General features: G+C 35.5%; 1 protein-coding gene across 5 annotated transcripts in view; it reads right to left on the bottom strand.

Moving 5' to 3' along the window:
- WDR49 (WD repeat domain 49) overlaps window positions 1-23,452 on the bottom strand; it is a 211,639-nt gene that overhangs the window by 61,904 nt on the left and 126,283 nt on the right. For 4 of the 5 annotated variants that reach the window (XM_016942259.4, XM_009446787.5, XM_016942257.4 and 1 more), the window contains 2 exons: window positions 19,720-19,884; window positions 14,302-14,450 (listed from right to left, as the gene is read on the bottom strand). In XM_016942259.4, coding sequence (XP_016797748.2) covers window positions 14,302-14,450; window positions 19,720-19,884 — 314 coding nt within the window. The remainder of the gene's footprint in view (window positions 1-14,301; window positions 14,451-19,719; window positions 19,885-23,452) is intronic. The other variant, XM_016942258.4, reaches the window with a different exon arrangement.

Consider the following 23,452-nt stretch of genomic DNA (forward strand, 5'->3'; position numbering starts at 1 on the left):
CCAGCCCAAAGGCTGGTAGTCCCACTGGGTGACTAGACCCAGAAGAGCAGTAACAATCACTCCAGTCTGGCTCGTAGGAAGCCCCATCCCTAGGGGAAGGGGAAGGGACAGTGCACCACAGCAAGGGACCACCCCACCCCATGGGACAAAAGAGTCTGAACAGCAGCCCTTGAATTCCAGATTTTTTCACTGAAATAGTCTACCTGAATGAGAAGGAATCAGAAAAGTAATTCTGGTAATATGACAAATCAAGATTCTATAACACCCCCAAAAGACCACACTGGCTCCCCAGCAATGAATCCAAACCAAGAAGAAACCTCTGAATTGTCAAATAAACAATTCAGAAGGCAGATTATTAAGCTACTCCAGGATATACCAGAGAAAACTGAAAAGCAATGAAAAGAAATTTTTAAAAATACAGGATATGGATGAAAAAATGGTCCAGATAAATAGATATCATAAAGAAAAAAAACAATCACAACTTCTGAAAATGAAAGACACACTTAAAGATATACAAAATGCACTGGAAAGTTTCAACAATAGAATCAAACAAGTAGAAGAAAGAACTTCAGAGCTCAAAGACAAGGATTTCAAATCAACCCAATCAGAAAAAGAAAAAATAATTTCTAAAAAAAATGAATAAAGACTCCAAGAAATTTGAGATTATATTAAATGGCCAAACCTAAGAATAATTAGTGTTCCTGAGGAAGAAGATAAATCTAAAAGTTTAGAAAATTCCTTAGAAGGAATAATTGAGGAAAACTTCCATGACTTTTCTAGAGATCTAGACATCCAAATACAAGAAGCTCAAAGAACACCTGGGAAATTCATCACAAAAAGATCATCGCCCAGGCACATAATCATCAGGTTATCTAAAGTCAAACAAAGGAAAGAATCTTGAGGGCTAAGAAGCAAAAGCATCAGCTAATCTATAAAGGAAAACCTCTCAGATTAACAGTAGATTTCTCAGCAGAAACCCTACAAGCCAGAAGGGACTGGGGTCCTATCTTTAGCCTCCTCAAACAAAGTAATTGCCAGCCAAGAATTTTGTATCCAGCAAAACTAAGCTTCATAAATGAAGGAGAAAGTCTTTTTCAGACAAAAAAATGCTGAGAGTTAACAACTAACAAGCCAGCACTACAATAAAGGCTAGAAGGAGTTCTAAATCTTGAAACAAAACCTCAAAATTCACCAAAGCAGAACCTCCTTAAAGCACAAATCTCACAGAGCCTATGAAACAATAACACAGTGGAAAAACAACAACAACAACAATGTATTCAGGCAAAAACTAGCACAATAAATAAAACAGTACCTCACGTCTCAATACTAACATTGAATGTAAAAGGCCTAAATGCTCTGCTTAAAGGATACAGAATGCCAGAATGGATAAAAATCCACCAGTCAAGTATCTGCTATCTGCAAGAGACTCACCTAACATATAAGGACTCATAAACTTAAGGTAAAGGGGTGGAAAAAGATATTCCATGCAAACAGACATGAAAAGCAAGCAGGAGTAGCTATTCTTATATCAGACAAAACAGACTCTGAGGCAACAACAGTTAAAAAAGACAAACAAGAGCTTGCAGTGAGCCAAGATCACACCACTGCACTCCAGCCTGGGCAACAGAGTGTGACCCCATGTCAAAAAAAAAAAGACAAACAAGAACATTATATGATGATTTAAAAAATCAGTCCAACAGGAAAATATCACAATCCTAAATACATATGCGCCCAACATGAGAGCTCCCAAATTTATGAAACAATTATTAGTAGACATAAGAAATGAGATAGATGGCAACACAGTAACTGGGGGACTTCAGTATTGCACTGACACGAGTAAACAGGTTGTCAAGACAGAAAGTCAACAAAGAAACAATCGAATTAAACTATACCCTAGAACAAATGGACTTAACAGATATTTACAGAACATCCTACCCAATAACTGCTGAATATACATCCTTTTCATCAGCACATGGAACATTCTCCAAGATACAACATAAAATAGGTGACAAAACAAGTTTCAATAAATTTTAGAAAATTGAAGTTACATCAAGTACCCTCTCAAACTACAGTGGAATAAAATTGGAAATTAGCTCCAAAAGGAACCCTCAAAACTATACAAATACATGAAAATTAAGTAATCTGCTCCTCAATGATCTTTGGGTCAACAATGAAATCAAGATGGAACTTTAAAAATTCTTTGAACTGAACAATAATAGTGACACAACTTTTCAAAACCTCTGGGATACAGCAAAACTGGTGCTAGGGTAGAAAGTTCATAGCATTAAATACCTATATCAAAAAGTCTGAAAGAGCACAAATAGACAATATAAAGTCATACATCAAGGAACTAGAGAAACAAGAAAAAAACAAACCCAAACCCAGCAGAAGAAAAAATATAACAAGGATCACAGCAAAAATAAATGAAATGGAAACAACAACAAAAAAAATGCAAAAGATAAATGCAACATAAAGCTGGTTCTTTGAAAAGATAAACAAAATTGGTAGACCATTAGTGCAATTAACCAAGAATAGAAGAGAGAAGATCCATATAAGCTCAATTAGAAATGAAATGGGAGATATTACAACTGATACCACAGAAATATGAAAGATCATTCAAGGCAACTATGAACACCTTTATGCATACAAACTGGACAATCTAGAGGATTTGGATGCATTTCTGGAAATACACAATGCCCCTTGATTAAATCGGGAAGAAATAGAAACTCTGAACAGACCAATAACAAGTAGTGAGATTAAGTAATAAAAAAAAATTGCCAACAAAAAAAGTCCAGGACTGGATGGATTCATAGCTGAATTCTATCAGACATTCAAAGACTAATTGGTACCAATCTTACTGAAACTATTCCAAAAGATAGAGAAAGAGGATATCTTCCCTAAATCATTCTATGGAGCCAGTATCACCCTGATACCAAAAACAGGAAAGGACATAATAAAAAAAGAAAACTGCAGACCAATGACCCTGTCGAACATAGATGAGAAAATCCTGAACAAAATACTAGCCAACTAAATCCAACAGCATTTCAAAAAGATAATCCAACATGATCAAGTGGGTTTCATACCAGGGATGCAGAGATGGTTTAACACACACAAGTTAATAAATGTAATACATCACATAAACAGAATTAAAAATAAATATCATATGATTATCTCAATAGATGCAGAAAAGACATTTGACAAAATCCAGCATCACTTTATGATTAAAACCCTCAGCAAAATCAGCATAGAATGAACATACTTCAAAGTAATAAAAGCCATCTATGACAAACCCACAGCCAACATTATGTTGAATGGGGAAAAGTTGAAAGCATTAACCCTGAGAATTGAAACAAGACAAAAATGCCCACTTTCACCACGTCTATTCAACATAGTACTGGAAGTCCTACCAGAGCAATCAGACAAGAGAAAGAAATAAAAGGCATCCAAATCAGTAAAGAGGAAGTCAAACTGTTGCTGTTTCCCAATGATATGATTGTATACTTAGAAAACCCTAATGACTTCTCTAGAAAACCCCAATGACTCCTTCAAATGCTCCTAGATCAGATAAATGAATTCAGTAAAGCTTCAGGATACAAAATCAATATATAGAAATTGGTAAAACTGCTATACACCAACAACAACCAAGCTGAGAACCAAATCAAGAACTCAACCCCTTTTAAGACAGCTGCAAAAAAAATAAATAAATAAAGTACTTAGGAATATACCTGACCAAGGAGGTGAAAGATCTCTACAAGGAAAACTATAAAACACTGCTGAAAGAAATCATACCTGACACAAACAAATGGAAACACATCCCATGCTCACAGATGAATAGAATCAATATTGCAAAAATGATCTTACTTTCAAAAGCAACCACAAATTCAAGCAATTCCCATGAAAATACCATCATCATTCTTCACAGAATTAGAAAAAACAAACCTAAAATTCATATTGAACCTAAAAAGAGCCCACACAGCCAAAGTAAGAGTAAGCAAAAAGAACAAATCTGGCAGCATCACATTACTTTATTTCAACCTATACTACAAGGCTATAGTTACCAAAACAGGATGGTACATAGAGCAGTGGGACATAGACATAAAAAGGCAAATAGACCAGAGGGACAAAATAGAGAACCCAGAAATAAAACCAAATACTTAAAGCCAACTAATCTTTGACAAAGCAAACAAAAGCATAAAGTGGGTAAAGGACATCCTATTCAACAAATGGTGCTAGGATAATTGGCAAGCCACATGTAGAATGAAGCTGGATCCTTGCCTCTTAACTTACACAAAAATCAATGCAAGATGGATCAAATACTTAAATCTAAGACCTGAAACCATAAAAATTCTAGAAGAACATGGGAAAAACTCTTGTAGACATTGACTTAGGCAAAGAGTTCATGACAAAGAACCCAAAATCAAATGCAACAAAACAAAAATAAATAAATAGATGGGACCTAATTAAACTAAACAGCTTCTGCACAGCAAAAGACATTATCAGCAGAGTAAACAGATAATCCACAGAGTGGGAGAAAATCTTCGCAAACCATGCATTCAACAAAGAATTAATTTCCAGAATCTACAAGAACTCAAACAAATCAGCAAGAAAAAAAAATTACAAATAATCCCACCAAATATAGTCAAAGGACATAAATAGAAAATTTTTAAAAGAACATATACAAATGGCCAACAAACATATGAAAAAATGCTCAACATCACTCATTATCAGGGAAATGCAAATCAAGACAGCAATGAGATACCACCTTACTCCTGCAAGAATGGTCATAATCAAAAAGCAAAATATAATACATGTTGGCATGGACGTGGTGAAAAGGCAGCCCTTTTAAACTGCTGGTGGTAATGTAAACTAGAACAATACTATGGAAAACAGTATGGAAACTTCTTAAAGAACTAAAACTAGATATACCATTTGATCCAGCAATCCCACTATGGGATATCTCCCCAGACAAAAAGAAGTCATTATATGAAAAAGACATATGCACACGCATGTTTATAGCAGCACAATTCATAACTGCAAAAATATGGAACCAGCCCAAATGCCCATCAATCAATAAGTGGATAAAGAAAATGTACCATATATATTATATATTATATATTTTATATATATATGCCACTTTATCCATATATATATATATATATATATGCACCCTGGAATACCACTGAAATAATGACATTCATAGCAACCAGGATGGAGTTAGAGACCATTATTCTAAGTGAAGTAACTCAGGAATGGAAAAATCAAACATTGTATGTCCTCACTTATAAGTGGAAGCTAAGCTATGAGGATACAAAGGCATGAGAATGCTATAATGGACTTTGGGTACTTGCGGGGAAGGGTGGAAGGGGAGTGAGGGATAAAAGACTGCACAATGGGAACAGTGAACACTGCTTGTGTGATGGGTACACCAAAATCTCAGAAATCACCACTAAATAACTTTTCCTTGCAACCAAACACCACCTGTACCCCCAAAACTATTGAAATAAAAAATAAAAAGCAAATAAATAAATAATTGTAATATTAATAGTTATATTATTTTAATAATATTAAAAAGGCTTCACAAGATAAGGTAACACAAATAAGGTAATTTGAAGTTCCGAAATTGCAGTTTAATCTCATAGTAACTTTATGTGTATGTATTTTTGATTTTCTCTTTTCCTACTGGTAAGTTTGGTTGAAAGATTACCCTTTGAGGAGGGAGACAGTGAGGTGGCAGTGGGAGAGAGAAGGTCAATCTTACATATTTTGCATTATCTCTCAGCCAAAATTCAACATCTAATGTCTTTTTGCCAAGATACTCATATTAAATTGACATACTAGGTATAGTCAGAGAATTAACACCAAAAGCACAAAATCTTTCTTATTACATGACATAAAAAATAGTCTTTCTGATATTTGACCTTGTGTGTCAAAATGTTGAAAAACTAGTTAGCTACCACTTTCCCCTCAAAACCTAACCTGAAACTTTCATTTGAAATGACAGTTGTCCTTAAAATAATTTGAGAATCTACACTGCAGCTCTTACTTTCTCTATTTCAAAGATAACTGTTTTTAAGTTTATACTTTTGCCACGTAAAATTAAAGTTCAGAATGAGCCAATTTTAAGGCCATTTTAGGAGTCTGAGAGACTTGTTTTCCTGGCATTGAAGGAGTTTACTAGTTCCATTACACACTCCACATTTGCCACCCTGAGAGTATCACAACTACTGCTACTGAATGATTGTGTCATCTTGTGAAAATGAATCACGTCTCTAATTTAGAATTTAGATATGACAACCAATTATGTGAGAACAAAATTAGTTTACCTGTCAAGTGCAAAAAAAAAAAAAAAAAGAAAGAAAAATATTTAAAACCACCTTTTTTCTAGGATGAATGAGCTAGGCAAATAACTTTTTAACCCAAACTTATCATGTAAAAATTGTCATGGAGAGAACACAAGAATTCAATTAACTACTTGTTCCCTCAGAAGTTAATTGTTGTTAGTCCTATTGTCATGTCTTGTTAATGCCTGTTCTTCAATTTATTGCTTTTTAGGCTTAAAAAGGGTATCTCAAAGGCAGAGAATTAGTTTGATATAATTCAGCTTATTTTTAGTCTTTTTCCTATTTTCCCAAAATTTGTAGAGTCAAATTTTGAATACTAGAATAAATATAAATTATATGTAAGAATTATTTGTGAATTTCAAAAATACCTGCCCCCTCTTTCCCTCCAATATGGCTATTCTAAAATAAATTGCAACATTGGAATATTCCATTCTGATTCTTATCCTAATAATGGAAACCAATTGAGTCATATAGAGTTATAGTTTCTTAGTAAGGCAATTATTAAGAATGTAATATCTTGTGATATATGTTTTATTTTTGAGTAACTTCAAATCTTTAGTCTCATTTCACTTAAAAGTACTTTTAAAAATCAAATTATATCAATAGCTATTTATTGAGTTCCTACTTTCTACAGTGCTCTATGAAGGATGCTAGTATAAATAAAATTGTCAGAATCATTTAAAATTATATGAAAGATTCTGTTTTTTTATGAATAGAAAAAAAATCTTTTATGTGATAAATGGCAGCTACATACAACCCACATCTAACGTCATGTTTAATATTGAAAGATAGAATACTTCTCATTAAGATCATGACCAAGACAAAGATGTTCACTCTCACCAGCCCTATTTAATATTGTGCAAAAATCTTTACAATTTCAAAGAAGCAAGGAAAGGAAACAACAGATACTGAAATTGAAAAGGAAGAAATGAAACTGTCCCTATTCTAGGAGACAAGATTTTCTTTTCTTTTTTTTTTTTTTTACATTTAAAATATTTATTTGCTTACCAAAAAACCCAAGATATAAAAGGCTATTATAAAAAATGACACCAGTGAACAGTTTTTACCCAAGCTAACCAAAAACAGAATAATATTAACAGTGCAAAGAAATGAAAAGAAACTTCAGTTTACATTTTGAATTAAGATGTCAACGAAATAAAACAGCAAATTCATCAGCCTTGCTGTTCATTTACATGGCTTTAACATTTGAAGAAAATACAAAAAGCCTTTTCAACTTTGATAATCACTTTTGACTCTTTGGAGTTGACTGAGAAAGGAAACTACATCAAAACTTCCATATGTTAATACAGATTAAATGCATAATTTGAAAATGTGATAATTTTTTAGAGAACACACAAGCCAAGTTGTTACCATTCCATCTGAGTACTTTGATAAAACAACTTACAGACTTACTTGTAGGGTCCATTTTCATTTCCAAGCATGGCATAAAATATTTTAAATGGGACAGTTCTTTTGGTACATTTTACACAAAATTTCTTTCATAGATTTTTAGGCCTAAAATTAAAGAATTATACAGGATGACACTAAGGGGGCAATTTACTGAAATAACTGACATTCTCCACCGACAGCTCAAGACTGGATTCAGATTCCTCGGCACTTGTACAGTTTGATTTCTGTGAGCAATTAGATAATGGCACATAGATTATCATAGTCATGTTAGTTAAAAACATCTCTGCCCACATTTATGGTTTGACTTAAAATGAAGAAATATGAAGATATTTTCTTTCGTCACAAGGGGTAATCACTATATGAGTGGATTGCTGCAACTCTCCTGCAATGGGCAGAGATATTTCATCAATACCACCAGCTCAACAGTTTGTCGCTAACTCTTAAGTAGTCTATTTTATTATAATGTATGAATATCAATCATATCTACACACTATAAAAATGTTAATTGAGCTCAGGTATGATACCAGCATCTTATCTTTACAGGCTCACAGGGAAAAGATGTAACTAAAGTTGCAATGATAATTATTTTATTTTATTTTAATTATTATTATACTTTAAGTTCCATGGTACATGTGCACAACGTGCAGGTTTGTTACATATGTATACATGTGCCATGTTGGTGTGCTGCACCCATTAACTCATCATTTACATTAGGTATATCTCCTAATGCTATCCCTCCCCTCTCCCTCCACCCCACAACAGGCCCCAGTGTGTGATGTTCCCCACCCTGTGTCCAAGTGTTCTCATTGTTCAATTCCCACCTATGAGTGAGAACATGCGGTGTTTGGTTTTCCGTCCTTGCAATAGTTTGCTCAGAATGATGGTTTCTAGCTTCATCCATGTCCCTACAAAGGACATGAACTCATCCTTTTTTATGGCTGCATAATATTGCATGGTGTATATGTGCCACATTTTCTTAATCCAGTCTATCATTGTTGGACATTTGGGTTGGTTCCAAGTCTTTGCTATTGTGAATAGTGCCACAATAAACATATGTGTGCATGTGTCTTTATAGCAGCATGATTTATAATCCACTGGGTATATGCCCAGTAATGGGATGGCTGGGTCAAATGGTATTTCTAGTTCTAGATCCTTGAGGAATCGCCACACTGTCTTCCACAATGGTTGAACTAGTTTACAGTCCCACCAACAGTGTAAAAGTGTTCCTATTTCTCCACATCCTCTCCGGCACCTGTTGTTTCCTGACTTTTTAACGATCGCCATTCTAACTGGTGTGAGATGGTATCTCATTGTGGTTTTGATTTGCATTTCTCCGATGGACAGCAATGATGAGCATTTTTTCATGTGTCTGTTGGCTGCATAAATGTCTTCTTTTGAGAAGTGTCTATTCATATCCTTCACCCACTTTTTCCTGGGGTTATTTGATTTTTTCTTGTAAATTTGTTTAAGTTCTTCGTAGATTCTGGATATTAGCCCTTTGTCAGATGGGTAGATTGTAAAAATTTTCTCCCATTCTGTAGGTTGCCTGTTCACTCCGATGGTAGTTTCTTTTGCTATGCAGAAGCTCTTTAGTTTAATTAGATCCCATTTGTCAATTTTGGCTTTTGTTGCCATTGCTTTTGGTGTTGTAGTCATGAAGTCCTTGCCCACGCCTATGTCCTGAATGGTATTGCCCAGGTTTTCTTCTAGGATGTTTACGGTTTTAGGTCTAACATTTAAGTCTTTAATCCATCTTGAATTAATTTTTGTATAAGGTGTAAGGAAGGGATCCAGTTTCAGCTTTCTACATATGGCTAGCCAGTTTTCCCAGCACCATTTATTAAATAGGAAATCCTTTCCCCATTTCATGTTTTTGTCAGGTTTGACAAAGATCAGATGGTTGTAGATGTGTGGTATTATTTCTGAGGGCTCTATTCTGTCCCATTGGTCAATATCTCTGTTTTGGTACCAGTACCATGCTGCTTTGGTTACTGTAGCCTTGTAGTATAGTTTGAAGTCAGGTAGTGTGATGCCTCCAGCTTTGTTCTTTTGGCTTAGGATTGTCTTGGCAATGCAGGCTCTTTTTTAGTTCCATATGAACTTTAAAGTAGTTTTTTCCAATTCTGTGAAGAAAGTCATTGGTAGCTTGCTGGGGAGGGCAATGAATCTGTAAATTACCTTGGGCAGTATGGCCATTTTCACAATATTGAATCTTCCTATCCATGAGCATGGAATATTCTTCCATTTGTTTGTGTCCTCTTTTATTTTGTTGAGCAGTGGTTTGTAGTTCTCCTTGAAGAGGTCCTTCACATCCCTTGTAAGTTGGATTCCTAGGTATTTTATTCTCTTTGAAGCAATTGTGAATGGGAGTTCACTCGAAAGATTCTCTTTTTCTTATGTGTGCATGTCTAGACTTTTAAGGAGATAAAACCTTCATAAACAAATTTCTCACAAAAGAAAGCAATAAATATTTACGGTGATGGATATGTTAATTAGTTTGATTTAATCATTTCAAGATGTATACAAATATCAAGACATCACCTTGTATACTGTAAATATATACAATTTTTATTTGTCAATTATTCCTGGATAAAGCTAGAGGGAAAAACACAGAGATTTCTCCTTTATAGAAAAGAGAAAATTAAAATCAGGGGAACTAGGAGGCTTTTTTTTTTTTGAGAGAGAGAGAGAGAGAGAGAGAGAGCTTTAAATATATTACAAAATCATAGATTTTGGAGGCAGGATAAAATCTTAAATTCTTAATTTATTTAATTTTACTAGAACTATACATATTATATGCCTACTTTGAACAAATGCAAAGTTAACTGATTATCTAGTCATTTAATTTTAGCAACATAAATATGGCCACAGATTCAACCAGGTATTTGTGAATTGACTCTATGCCAATTCACAACTTAGTTTCTAAGTATATTTTGCTTAAAATAATGAGAAACACATTTCTATACTTCTAAATTTGGGACTTCTTTTTACTGACAGAAAAATTCTCTAGATATGAATGACTGTATTCCCAAATAGCTAACATGTGCTCTCTAGTTCATTTTGCTTAGACCCAAACATTCATATTTACCATATTCTGCCTTTTATGTATGGACCTGCCTGCCATCCATAAACAAGTGGATGCCTTTGAAACAGGAATCATGATTCTTTACATTCAGTCTACTGTAGTTTCTAACTCAGGGCTTTCAACCTAGGTGCAATTAAAAAATATATATGGGAAGGAAAGGGGAAAAAAAGAGAGTAAGCTATATATCTGAGTTGTTGTTAAGTTGCTACCACATGCTTTTTTGTGTGTTTCTTCATATGTACTGATTCATTAGCTTCAATTAAAATGACAAAATATTCAATTAATCATTTAATTTAAAATATATAATTGCTGTCTCATGGTGTGATGACTCCATTTGCAATTAGTCCTACCCAGGAGTGGTAGAAAGAGTATTGACTTTGGCACAGAATTCTAACTCAGCGGCCTACTAACTTTGTCACCTTGGCCGAGCTACCCAACCTCTTCAAGCTTCGGTAGCCTCCCTTGTAAAATAAGGTTGCTAATACTTAGACTTCTGATTCATTGTAAAGAGAGAATATAATAGATTTTCATATCTATGCTGCTTGCCTCTCACTAAGAATGTGACTGTGAGTAATTAATCTCTCTAATCCTTAGTTTCCCTGTCTATTCAACTAACATTTATTAAGTCACTCAACAAATATCACCAAGTATCTAGTAAGCTCCAGGAATGCACACATACACAAATATCTCTATTAAAGAAAATGTAAGAAACTAGAGAGCACAAAGACAAAATGGGGACATTTTGTCTCTATACTGAGGGTTAAGAGAAATGTCCTGGCAGAGAAGATATCTGAACGAGTCTTCAAATAGGAATAAATGTTAGCCAAATGAAAAAAGTTTGAGAGGGATTTCTAGATAAGAGGAGAGAATAAAGGCATAAGGGTGTGAAACAGTACGGCTTGTATATGAACACCCTAAGCAAGCTGCTATTTGATATTTAGAATATACAGAAAATGGGAGAAAATGAAACTAGAAAATAAAAGAATATGTCCAGGTCAGAGGGAGCTTAGACACTCTGAAAAGTTTTAAGCAAGCACATAACATAGACACTGAAAGGTTTTAAGCAAGGACATAACATAGAATTCATTGGAGAAAGAAATCCCTGTAGCTAAAGTGAGCAGAATCTATTTAAGAAGTGAGAGGTGGGCATTAGGAGGACAAAGGACAAGTTAGAAGGCTGTGGCATTCATCCAAGTGGAAATTATGCTCTGAATTATACTAATACTATTGTACAATTTATAGGAGCAGGTTTAAGAAATGTTTAGGGCATAAAACAGATATGACTTAGTGACTTCTTGTTGTGTGTGAAGAGGGAGAACCAGAGTGGATGACTGGGTCTCTGGCAATTAATTGAAGTTCCAAACAAAAGAGAAAAAGCACGTTTTGGAAAGGAGATAAATAATTATTTCAGTTGAGAACATGTTGAATTTGAGATTGCAGTCAGACACGTACAGCAAGCAAATGGATAACTGAGCTTAGAGAGATAAGACCTGAAGACAGATATTTGAGTTATCTATAAAATATTGCCTACCTTCCGAGATGATGCTAAGGATTAAATTAGATAACGTGTATAAAGTGGCTAATGCTACACAGCACTGTAAATAAAATAAATCAGATGGCATATTTAAGTACTTTACTCAAAAATGTAATTACCATTCCATCCTGCACATTATTATTGAACCAATCTCTGTATTTGGATAAAATCTGAAGTAAAAGTTACAACTTAACCTAATGGACTCTAAAACAAGGTATTGAAGAAAGCTTAGTAAGACGACTGTCAATCTTCCAGTTATTTCTTCCCTAATCACTAAACTATTAAGGAGTTGGCTTAATGGTCCATCCTCCTGTAACTATAACTGAACAGTTTCCTGCCCTCTTGCCTCTTTTGTTAAATGCCTCCTGGTAAAAAGAATCCTGTCTTAGATCCTGTAAAATCTATCTTAACATAAAGCCTCTGATTTAGAATATATAATTTTTAAATCCACCAATATAAAGTGAAATAATATAACAGAATGTATTAATTCAATTTTCAATTTCAACTAAGGTATCCAAGTCCTGACAACCTTGAGGATAACGGAAAACATGAAGGAAGATGGAAAAAGTGATAATTTTTCCTACTCTCATACCAGTTTTTCCAAAGCTTCTTCCCCAAATTATAGAAAGTACCACCCACCAACATAGATAGAATAATAGATGTTCCTTTAAGCCACTTTTAGGTGACTCTTCATCTAATCTTTCTAATTTTCCCTTGTAAGCAATCAAAAAAATCTTACAGTTGATGCTAATTCCTAACTATGGATATCTAAAAATAAATTAAGGAAATGGTATTGCCAAGTTTTGACTTGAATTGATTATTTTAAAAAATTCCTTTTTGTTATGTTTAAAACTTAAATTGGATCAGCTGGACACCACACATGGTAGAGAGCTAAACTTATTCATTGCCATTTTCTAAGTATAGAGATCATTAGATCATAGACTGTGGAGTGGTTGTGGGTTGATAATGGATCATGAATCCTTTCAGAGATGTGAAGTCTTGTCCTTCACAGATGAGGATGATTGAATTAGTTCTTAATATCAAGTAGAATAATCTGGCTATACTTACTTTCTTATTGTCAAATTACTCCTAAAAATAGGGCAGTGTGTGGCACTGTTTGCTGGTCTGCATTTGCACATTTGCATTAGAAAAAACTCTTCCCTGTGATTGATAAAAATCCCCAAATATATACTGCTGGTTTTCTAGGTATAAAGTCTGATTTAATCCGAGCTTCAAAGCATTAAGGTCATAATTCTATAGTGAATAACATTGGATGACTACCTATTAGAGCAATATTTTGTAAACTGATTAATTAAAGGACAATATATTTTCAAAACATATCACACTTTAATTTTCCTACTGCTTCTACAGTGCCACAGAACTGTTTATGATCCTTAGTTCTGTCAGGAAAAAAAAAAGGAAGGAAAAGTAATTTTCCTTCTAATGAAATGGAAGAAATGCTCCTCGAGAAGAGTAAGTGCCTTTCGAAAGACATTTTCTGCACTGATAGAAAGGAGGAGCTATCACAGGACTCAGTTGGCTATTTCCCTCTTGTGTTGCAATTGAAAATAAGTCATGAGAAAAGAAGTAATGAGTTTCCTTTACAGTTGAAGGAATGTAATTTACAAGTTAAGAATTGATTGACTATAAAATTTGGGAAACTTTTGGAACCTAGGAAGTGGTAATACATCCCCATCTGAAATGGTTAAAGAAAGAAAAATTTCCAAAGCCAGAAGAAAACCTAACAATTCTCAAAGCCACTCAAGCTATGCGGTCTTCTAATATTTTATTCACTAAGCATTCAGTCAATTCCAACTAGGGTATCACTCACCTAGGTCACCAGCAAGTTTTAATGACACAGAGTCAACCAAGATTTTTATGTTCTTTTTTCTTTTAGATTTTGATTAAAATAAAAACATTCTCCTTTTTACCTTCCTATAGTTTTCCATGAGGCATAATCATACCTCTCCCAGCCTGTAACCAGTATTTTCTTCTTAAGAATGAGGATTTGTGAAATATCCACAGCTCCATCTTGCCCAACATTTAGTGTATGGTGACAATATCCATTGAAGTCCCATATCTTTAAAAGAAAAATTAAAACCACTTTGAGACAGGAAGGTAAACTTTTTATATTCTGAACCAGGATTAATTCATTTAGGATATGTAATCATTAAAGAAAATCAACTCATCATTGAATTTTGCCACTATATTACTCTTGTAATATTGTGAAATATCTAGTTGGTCTTCATCCCCATTTCTCAGCACAATAACTTTTAAAATCCTCAGACTCTTTCTCTAATGATAAGACAGTATTTAGTATGCTAATGACATGACTCCAGGCTGGGGAGCCCTAAATAGCTTCAGGGTGGAGGCTGTTCTCAAGAAACGCCAAGGCATAATTAGAAGGTGGAAATTTCAGCCCCACCCCGAAATCCCTAGGGAGCAGAGAGAAGTTTAAAGTTGAGTTCATCTCCAGTGGTCAGTGATGGAGTCAATCAACCCTGTGTAATGGAGCCTCCATAAAAACCCAAAAGTATGGGAGTTGAAGAGATTCTAGACAGCTGAACATACGTGGAGGTTGCTGGTGGGTGAAAAGCCCACAATGGAAGGGCTGTGTCCACATGCCTTGCATTATGCATCTCTTCCATCTGTCTGTTCATCTGTATCCTTTGTAATATAATTTATAATTAATGAATACATGTAAGTCAAGTGTTTCCCTGAGTTCCGTAAGCCACTCTAGCAAATTAATCAGATCCAAGGAGAGGGTCACAAGAATGCTGATTTACAGCCCGTCAGTCAGAAGCACAAGTTACAACATATGCTTGTGACTGGCATCTAAAGGAAGAAGCAGACTTGTGGGACTGAGCCCTCAACCTAGAGGATCTGACTCTATCTCCAAGTAGACAGTGTCAGAATAGAATTGAATTGGAGGACACCCAACTGGTGTCCTCTGTAAAATCTACCACAGAATTGGTGTGTGGGAAAAATCCCTACACACATTTTGGTGGCCAGAGGTGTGTATTGCGTTCAGTGTGATGGTAGGAGAAACTGACTTTTTTTCCTATATAAAGTCACCCATCACTTAATAACAGGATACATTCTGAGAAATGCATCACTGGGTGATTTTATCATTGTGCCAGTATCATACAGTGTACTTATACAAACCTAAATGATACAGTCTACTACACACCTAGACTATATGGTATAGCCTATTGCTCCTAGGCTACAAAACTGTACAGCATGTTACTGTACTGAATACTGTCAACAATTGTAACACAATGGTAAGTATTTGTGTATCTAAACATAGAAAATGTACAGTAGAAATATGGCATTATAATCTTAAGGGACCACCATCGTATATGCAGTCTGTTGTTAACTGAAATGTTGCTAGACAGTTTATGACTCTACTTGTAACTCTATCAATCTATTCTAATAATAGTTCTTCAAATACTGTAAGTTAATATGTATACTAAACGGAGAGACAATAAAAAATCATGAAGAAAACCATTTTGGAATCTGTTGACATCCTGAAGTTTTCACTATGTCTAAATTTCTGCTTCCTTATCTGTGATACAGGAACTTTACTCCTCAGGGATGCTTGGAGGATTAAACAGCTGATACAGAACCTGAAACAGTCATCATTTACTAGATTTCTCATCCTCTACCGATAAAACCTCCTGTTGATGGTGGGTGCCAGACCCAGTCCTCAAGAGGGCACAAGCAGTTCTGGTTTACCTACTCAGACAGTGGAGTGAAAACTTAAGCCCAATAGGCATACTTTACGAGAGAGCATCATTAGATTAGTAGCAGTTAAAACTAAGCCCTACTATGAAACCTTGTTGGCACATCATGCATAGAGGTCACATTGGTGCTATCGAAATTAAAATGCAGGCCAGGCACCGTGGCTCATGCCTGTAATTACAGCTTTTTGGGAGGCTGAGGCAGGCAGATCACTTGAGGTCAGGAGTTTGAGACCAGCCTGGCCAACATGGTGAAACCCTGTCTCCACTAAAATTACAAAAATTAGGCAGAGCCGGATTCAGTGGCTCATGGCTGTAATCCCAACACTTTGGGAGGCTGAGGCAGGCGGATCACAAGGTCAGGAGTTTGACACCAGCCTGGCCAATATGGTGAAACCCCATCTCTACTAAAAATATAAAAATTAGCCAGGCATGGTGGCACGCACCTGTAGTCCCAGCTACTCGGGAGGCTGAAGCAGGAGAATAGCTTGAACCCAGAAGGTGGAGGTTGCAGTGAGCTGAGATCATGCCACTGCACTCTAGCCTGAGTGACAGAGTGAGACTCCATCTCAAACAAACAAACAAACAAAAAAATTAGCCGAGCATGGTGGTGCACACCTGTAACCACAGCTACTCGGAAGGCTAAGAGAGGAGAATCACTTGAACCTGAGAGGCAGCGGTTGCAGTGAGACAGGATCATCCCACTGCACTCCAGCCTGGGCAACAGAGCAAGACTCTGTCTCAAAAAATTATTATTATTATTAAAAGGCATATACCCTTTAAAAATTTAGCTTCTAGAAAGTCACCTCACAGATGATTAAAAATTGGCTTAAAATTTGGCTTAAAAATTCAGCTTCTAGAAAATCATCCACAGATACATTCATATATGTAAAATGACATATTTTCAAGCATATTCTTGCAGCATTGTTAAAAAGCAAAAGATTTGAATCAATGCAATTGCTCATTAGTAAGTAAGAAATTGAACAATCAGAATAAGGACTATCTATGCAGTAGCATATAATGTAGCCATAAAGAAGAATGAGTCATCTCCATTTTCCTAGACTCTGCCAAAACTCAACTGCCTATGGAAGCTTGAGCAAGTTGCCTTAACTCCTTGGGCTTCAGTTTCCCCTACTAAAAATACAAAAAATTAGCTGGGCGTGGTGGCAGGCGCCTGTAGTCCCAGCTACTCGGGAGGCTGAGGCAGGAGAATGGTGTGAACCTGGGAGGCAGAGCTTGCAGTGAGCCGAGATCGTGCCACTGCACTGCAGCCTGGGCAACAGAGCGAGACTCCGTCTCAAAAAAAAAAAAAAAATCAGGATAAGAGTACCAACCTTATAGATATACATATATGTGTGTGTGAAATGCTCAGAATAGTGCCTGGTTCATAGTAAGCATGGAATAAATGTTAGCTAACATTATTATTATTGTATCCATTTATATGAGTCAATATCCAAGACAGAAAAATGCAAATGCAGAACAGCATGTATAGTAGGCTGCCATCAAGAAACAAATGGCCAGGCACAGTGGCACGTGTTTGTAATCCCAGCTACTCAGGAGGAGGCTGAGGCAGTAGGATCATTTGAACCTAGGAGTTTGAAACCAACCCAGGAACACAGTGAGACCCTGTCTCTAAAAACAAACAAACAAGAATGACTGAACGAAAATAAACAAACAATGGTGTTTGTGGCTAGAAAGGTGCACAAGAAAACAGTAACAGTGGTAGCCTCAGAGAAGGAGCTGGAAACAGGGATGATATATTTTCACTATATATCCATTTTATATTTCAAAAATTTTATTTTATGCACACATTAATTATTCAAAACATTAATTAATTTAAAAATAGACCGTTCAAAGCCATAATGAATGAGTTAATAATTTTAAGTCTTTGATTATGTAGGTACTGAATTTGGATTCTAAATTTATAAATTAGATTGGAAAATGTCATTCATTCTTGTTTCTTCATAGAATATGGTCAGAGAAACTCAACCCTGATTTATGTATCCTACACAGAAGTTGCCAGACTTCAGAATTCTGTTGTGCTCTTGTGATAAATATAAATGCACCTTCAGAAGCAGTTATTATACTACTAAATTCACATTAACTTCTAAGATGTCAAAGCTTCAGTTGAGACTTGAGGTGCACAGATACTCTTCATCCATGTCGCTATGTTTTCCTCTAAACATGGCTCTTACCAAGTCCACCTTAAATAATTTCCACAAGTAGGTATTGCAAAGATCTGAATGTCCCCAGGTCCGACTAAGTCCCTTAGCTGGGAATATTTTAGCAGAATCTACAAGGTAAGCCTTACCCTAGATTCTATATCCAGTTACTTTCCAAGATAGAGGTAAATAGAACCTAATCCGTTCACTCCAATGTTGAGTGCATTCTCACACCCCAGGACTGGTAAGCGAGATACTGGCTTTTACTATTTGCCTGAACCACTGTCTAATACTCCAGGTCCAGTTATTTCCCTTTTATTTCACCTCAATTATTGGGATTATGGTTGTCCTGGTACCTTCACACATCTTATCAGCTCTCCTGTAAACTAGATTACTTTACTTAAACCCAAATCTCCAGTCCATACCTTATTCCATTAACCTTCTCATAGGCCAACTTCTACTGATTTCCAGAGATTCCCTTTTCAACCCACCATAGCACCTTCCTCACACTAATGACTGCCAGCCTGTAATCTCCCTGAATACCTAAACTTCTAGGATGTTCTACCTACATATCCAGGTAGCTTTCCATCACTCTCCCCTACAGCTTAACTGAGTGTATCATACACTACACCATGGAAGGTAGTCTAATACCCAGTTATAGCAGGTTTGAGAAACATTCAAAGTTTATTCAGGGAATTACCTTCTATTGCCTCAAAATGGCACAAGCCATTTCCAATCAAAGACTCATTACTCTTGGGGCTGAGGGGAGCAGAGAAGATTCACTGGTGGGCATGACTTCAGATATCAAGTATCTAGTTTTTCATGAAAAGTTGACCATTTTGAAAAGGAAATTAGCAACTTCCTCCCAGAAGAAATATATGATAATTATAGAATAAGAAACTTAGAAATATAAAATCATGTAAGTTTAGAATGGATAAGATTATGATTATTCTTTCTACTGTCTGAATTTCACATAACAAAAATTAAAATTACAAAATAGGTTTACTTTTAAATATTTATTTCTTGAAAAATTTGCATCTATGCCATTTTTTAAAGTTTAGTTAAGTGTTCCTGATTTCTCATTTAATCAACTTTTAAAAAGAAAACTAGAGACATTAGCCAAAGCACATGAAATTATCAAGGCATCGTATTCCCCAAAGTAGTCCCTATTCACTACACTGAAAAAGGGGCTTTCTGAAATGAGTAAGCCAAGTTATATTTTCATTCTAAATAATTTATTCAGAAAAATTATTTATTCATTTTTCCACAGAGGTTTATTTTCCTAGCAGCTTTATTAGATGGTTGGAGTTATTTCACTCTTACCATGTCTCATTTCTCTTCTTGCAATACCAAAAAGGCAAAAAATGAGAATATCTATAGCCATGTCTTCTGGCATAGTATTTTAGTCTCCTCATATCTGGATAGAAAAGCATCATTGTGTTCGCACCTTTACAGTCCCATCTGTGCTGCCAGTCAAAAGCCGAGTCTCATTTGCATCAAGGGCCATAGTGCTGATTTCTGCGTTGCCGTGGCAACCAGTAAACTGTTTGATTTTCTGCCCAGTGTCTATCATCCAGAAGGAAACAGTAGACCCTGTATCAGAGCTGATTACCTAAGAGAAAATAACATTTTAAAGAAATTAAATATAGTCTCAGAATCAACCATTTATATTTCAATAAACATATCCAGCCTGTGCATTTCTAGTCCAAAGATCCCCCAACAGAGACATTTTTGTAATGGACTTTCTTTCTATTAAGCTGATAACATTTCAATTTTGACTAGACCTGAGGTAATGAAGTCGTGATCCTCTTTATCAGAGAAGATAGGAATCTGCTTTCCTTACTCACCATTCAGCTTTAGTGTCTAGAGGCCATTCCGAAATCAAATTCTGAAAACAAACTTACGAATCTTTCCCATTTAGATGAGAAAGCTGATTTTACTAGTCATGGTGCTCTGACACTATTTACTATATGAAAAGAAACATTTTATAATATAGCAGCTTTCATTTAGCATTCAGAAAAGAAGCTCTACCAGCCATTATGGAAAATGTTAATTTCAACAAATTACTAGAGCTGTGCTTTTAATGCCATTAGTCCTTTGCTTTCTTTTTTCCCAAACTACTGTGTATATTTTTATAGCTAAACACAATTATTGATAGATTACTAAAAAAAAAAAGAGCACAGGTTAAATATAAATCTACATGCACACTTTGAAAGGAAGGCAACAAGACAAATGCTAGAAGGGAAAGGATTATACACAGCAGTTCAAAAATGAGAAATTTTATAGTGGCAAGTGGACGGCTAATTTCAGCTCAAGATATTTAAGAGATTCATAGGTTAAAACCACCTAGCTAATATGACTTTGGAAATCAAAATAATGAAAGAAACATAATAACTACATAAATGCATAGCTAGGAAGTTCTCTAAAGCAATATGTAGATTTTAAGGAAGCTTAAAGCATTTCTTTTTCTGTTTAGGTATTGCTTACCATTGTATAAATGTAAATGTATTAACAATATGTTAAATTTAAATGCTGCATTTTCATAATCAAATGGGTTGAAGTTTATCAAATGTATATTCAATACTGGCCATCATGCATACATTCATTCATTCATTCTACAGCCACTTGCATAACATCCAGGCTCCATAATGGCAATGGAACTTCACTGGCAAAATCCTGCTCTCAAGGAATCTATTGTCTATGGTCTACACCTGTACATTAAAACCACCTGGGGAACTTTAAAAAGCATCACTGCATACCAGATCAGAAACTCTGATTCAATTGGCCAAGGAAATGGATCTTTAAAGAGCATCACAGGTGATTTAAATTTACAGCCTGACCTATGACCTGCTGGTCTAGATGAAGAAACAGACAAGAAACAGATAAATGCTAAAAAATGTTTCAAGTTTAGAGGAATCACCTTTGGGTACTGTGGAAGTACAGAGTGGAAAACCTGAAATCCACTTGCTGGAGTGGGGGATTAGGTTAGGGAGTGGAGGAGCAAGGGGCAAGTCAGGATTCACAAAGGAGGTGATAACTGGTCTGGAATTGAAGATGGAGACATGTATTTATTATGAGGTGTACCCCAAGCCCTTTCACTTGTTATCTCATTTGATCTTTATGAAAACTCTGTGAAATAATGTTACCAACATTATTTTACCAACGACAAAATTGAGTTTGTAATCAGCTAATAATGTCCCCAAACTTACAGGTTTGAATCCTTGACATAGACAGCCACATCATAAGGTCTTCCTCTATTCCTGCACAGTATTCCAGATAACTAACAGTTCACTTAGAAAAGTACTTGGAGAATATTCCAAGAATGAGAAACAATACAAAGTTTAATGAGCCTGAGTGCAGAGTATTTGAAGGGACAAATATGGTGGGATATCAAATGAGTAGGCAAGCTGAAGATGGAATTTTAGAAATCTCTGGTAAGCAGCTCCAAAGAATATTGAGTAATTATAAAGTCAGTTTTACTGGGAGAGGGCCCACAGCTTTCATCAATTATCATTGGGGGCCAATGATTAATCCAAAAGGCTAAAAACATTATTATTATTCTTAATAAGGAAAAGAGTAATACAGTGTTTTTTGTCAGTTGGCTTGTAAAGATACTTCTTGCAGCAATGTGGAGAACAAACTGGGGTTTTGGGAAGACCATTTGGAGGCTTCAGACTAGTCCAGGTAAGAGATTCTCAACTAACAAAATAGTTCTGGGGGTACAAAGGAGGGGAGCAATTGAAAGACAGGGCCATGATTTAGCAACATGTGTATCTCAACAAAGAACTGATAATGAGCATGGGATCCTTTTAGCCCTTTTTTTTCTGAAATTACAACTTCAATGAGACAATTTCTTAAATGAAGTAAACCTGTATTTATGCTACACATTTTCTCTCAGTGAAATCAAAATTACCTTAAATATTGAATTACCATTGTTAAACTACTGTGTAATTTCTAAGACCAAATGATCTGGATCTTTGAAATAATGTAACAACACATTAATTAGCATTCCATGTCATTAACTGTGTTTCTATTTGATTGCGTTTGTGCACTATACATGGTTGTTAGGAGCACTGGATCTGGAGTCAGGATGCCTAAGTTTGAATGTCAGCTGCCTCACTAACTATTGTTCTACCTCGGACATTAAGGGCAAGCACATTACTTACCTTTACGCTTCAACTTCCTCATCTGTAAACCAGAAATATTCAGAGTAACTATTTCAAACCATTGTTACGATGTTTAAGCAAACTAATATTTTTAAAGCATTTACCACAGTGCATGGCATAGCCATAAATCACAAAAGTTAGGTAGTGTTACTATTCCATCTAAGCTTCATTTGCCTGACCTCTTACTTAGGCTTGTATCACTGTGCATATCCAAATCAATTTAAGAAAAATAGTATCTTGCTTTCCTCCAACTATGACAGTGAATGTAGACAATTAAATTTTAGAAACCTGATTTTAGGGCCGGGCGCGGTGGCTCACGCCTGTAATCGCAGCACTTTGGAAGGCCGAGGCGGGCAGATCACGAAGTCTGGAGATAGCGACCACGGTGAAACCCCGTCTCTACTAAAAATACAAAAAATTAGCCAGGCGTGGTAGCGGGCGCCTGTAGTCCCAGCTACTCAGGAGGCTGAGGCAGGAGAATGGCGTGAACCCGGGAGGCGGAGCTTGCAGTGAGCCGAGATCGCGCCACTGCACTCCAGCCTGGGCTACAGAGCGAGGTTCTGAATCAAAAAAAAAAAAAAAAAAGAAAAAAAGAAAGAAACCTGATTTTAGATGCACATTGAAATTTTGAATTATACTTGTGAATTTCTCACAGAAGTGCTTAGGAAGTTGGATTACATTCATTACAGATAAAATCATGAAAGTGTAATTTTCCAAGCTTGTGTGAAAATTTTGATAGTAGTCTTTTAAGAAAAGGTTAAAGATTGTGCAGGATTTTATTATTTCTATTAAAAAACATTTTTGGATTGATTGATTTGTTTGTTTTTATTATTTTAAATTGACGCATAATAACTACATAATTATGGGGTACCGTGTGATATTTCAATACACATACACGATGTATAATGATCAAACAGGGTAATTAGCATATCCATCACCTTAAACATGTATTATTTCTTTATGTTGAAACATTCAAAATCCACTCTTCTAGCTATCTGAAAATACACAAGAAGT

The sequence above is a fragment of the Pan troglodytes genome, chromosome 2, assembly GCF_028858775.2.
Source record: "Pan troglodytes isolate AG18354 chromosome 2, NHGRI_mPanTro3-v2.0_pri, whole genome shotgun sequence".
NCBI lineage: Eukaryota > Metazoa > Chordata > Mammalia > Primates > Hominidae > Pan > Pan troglodytes.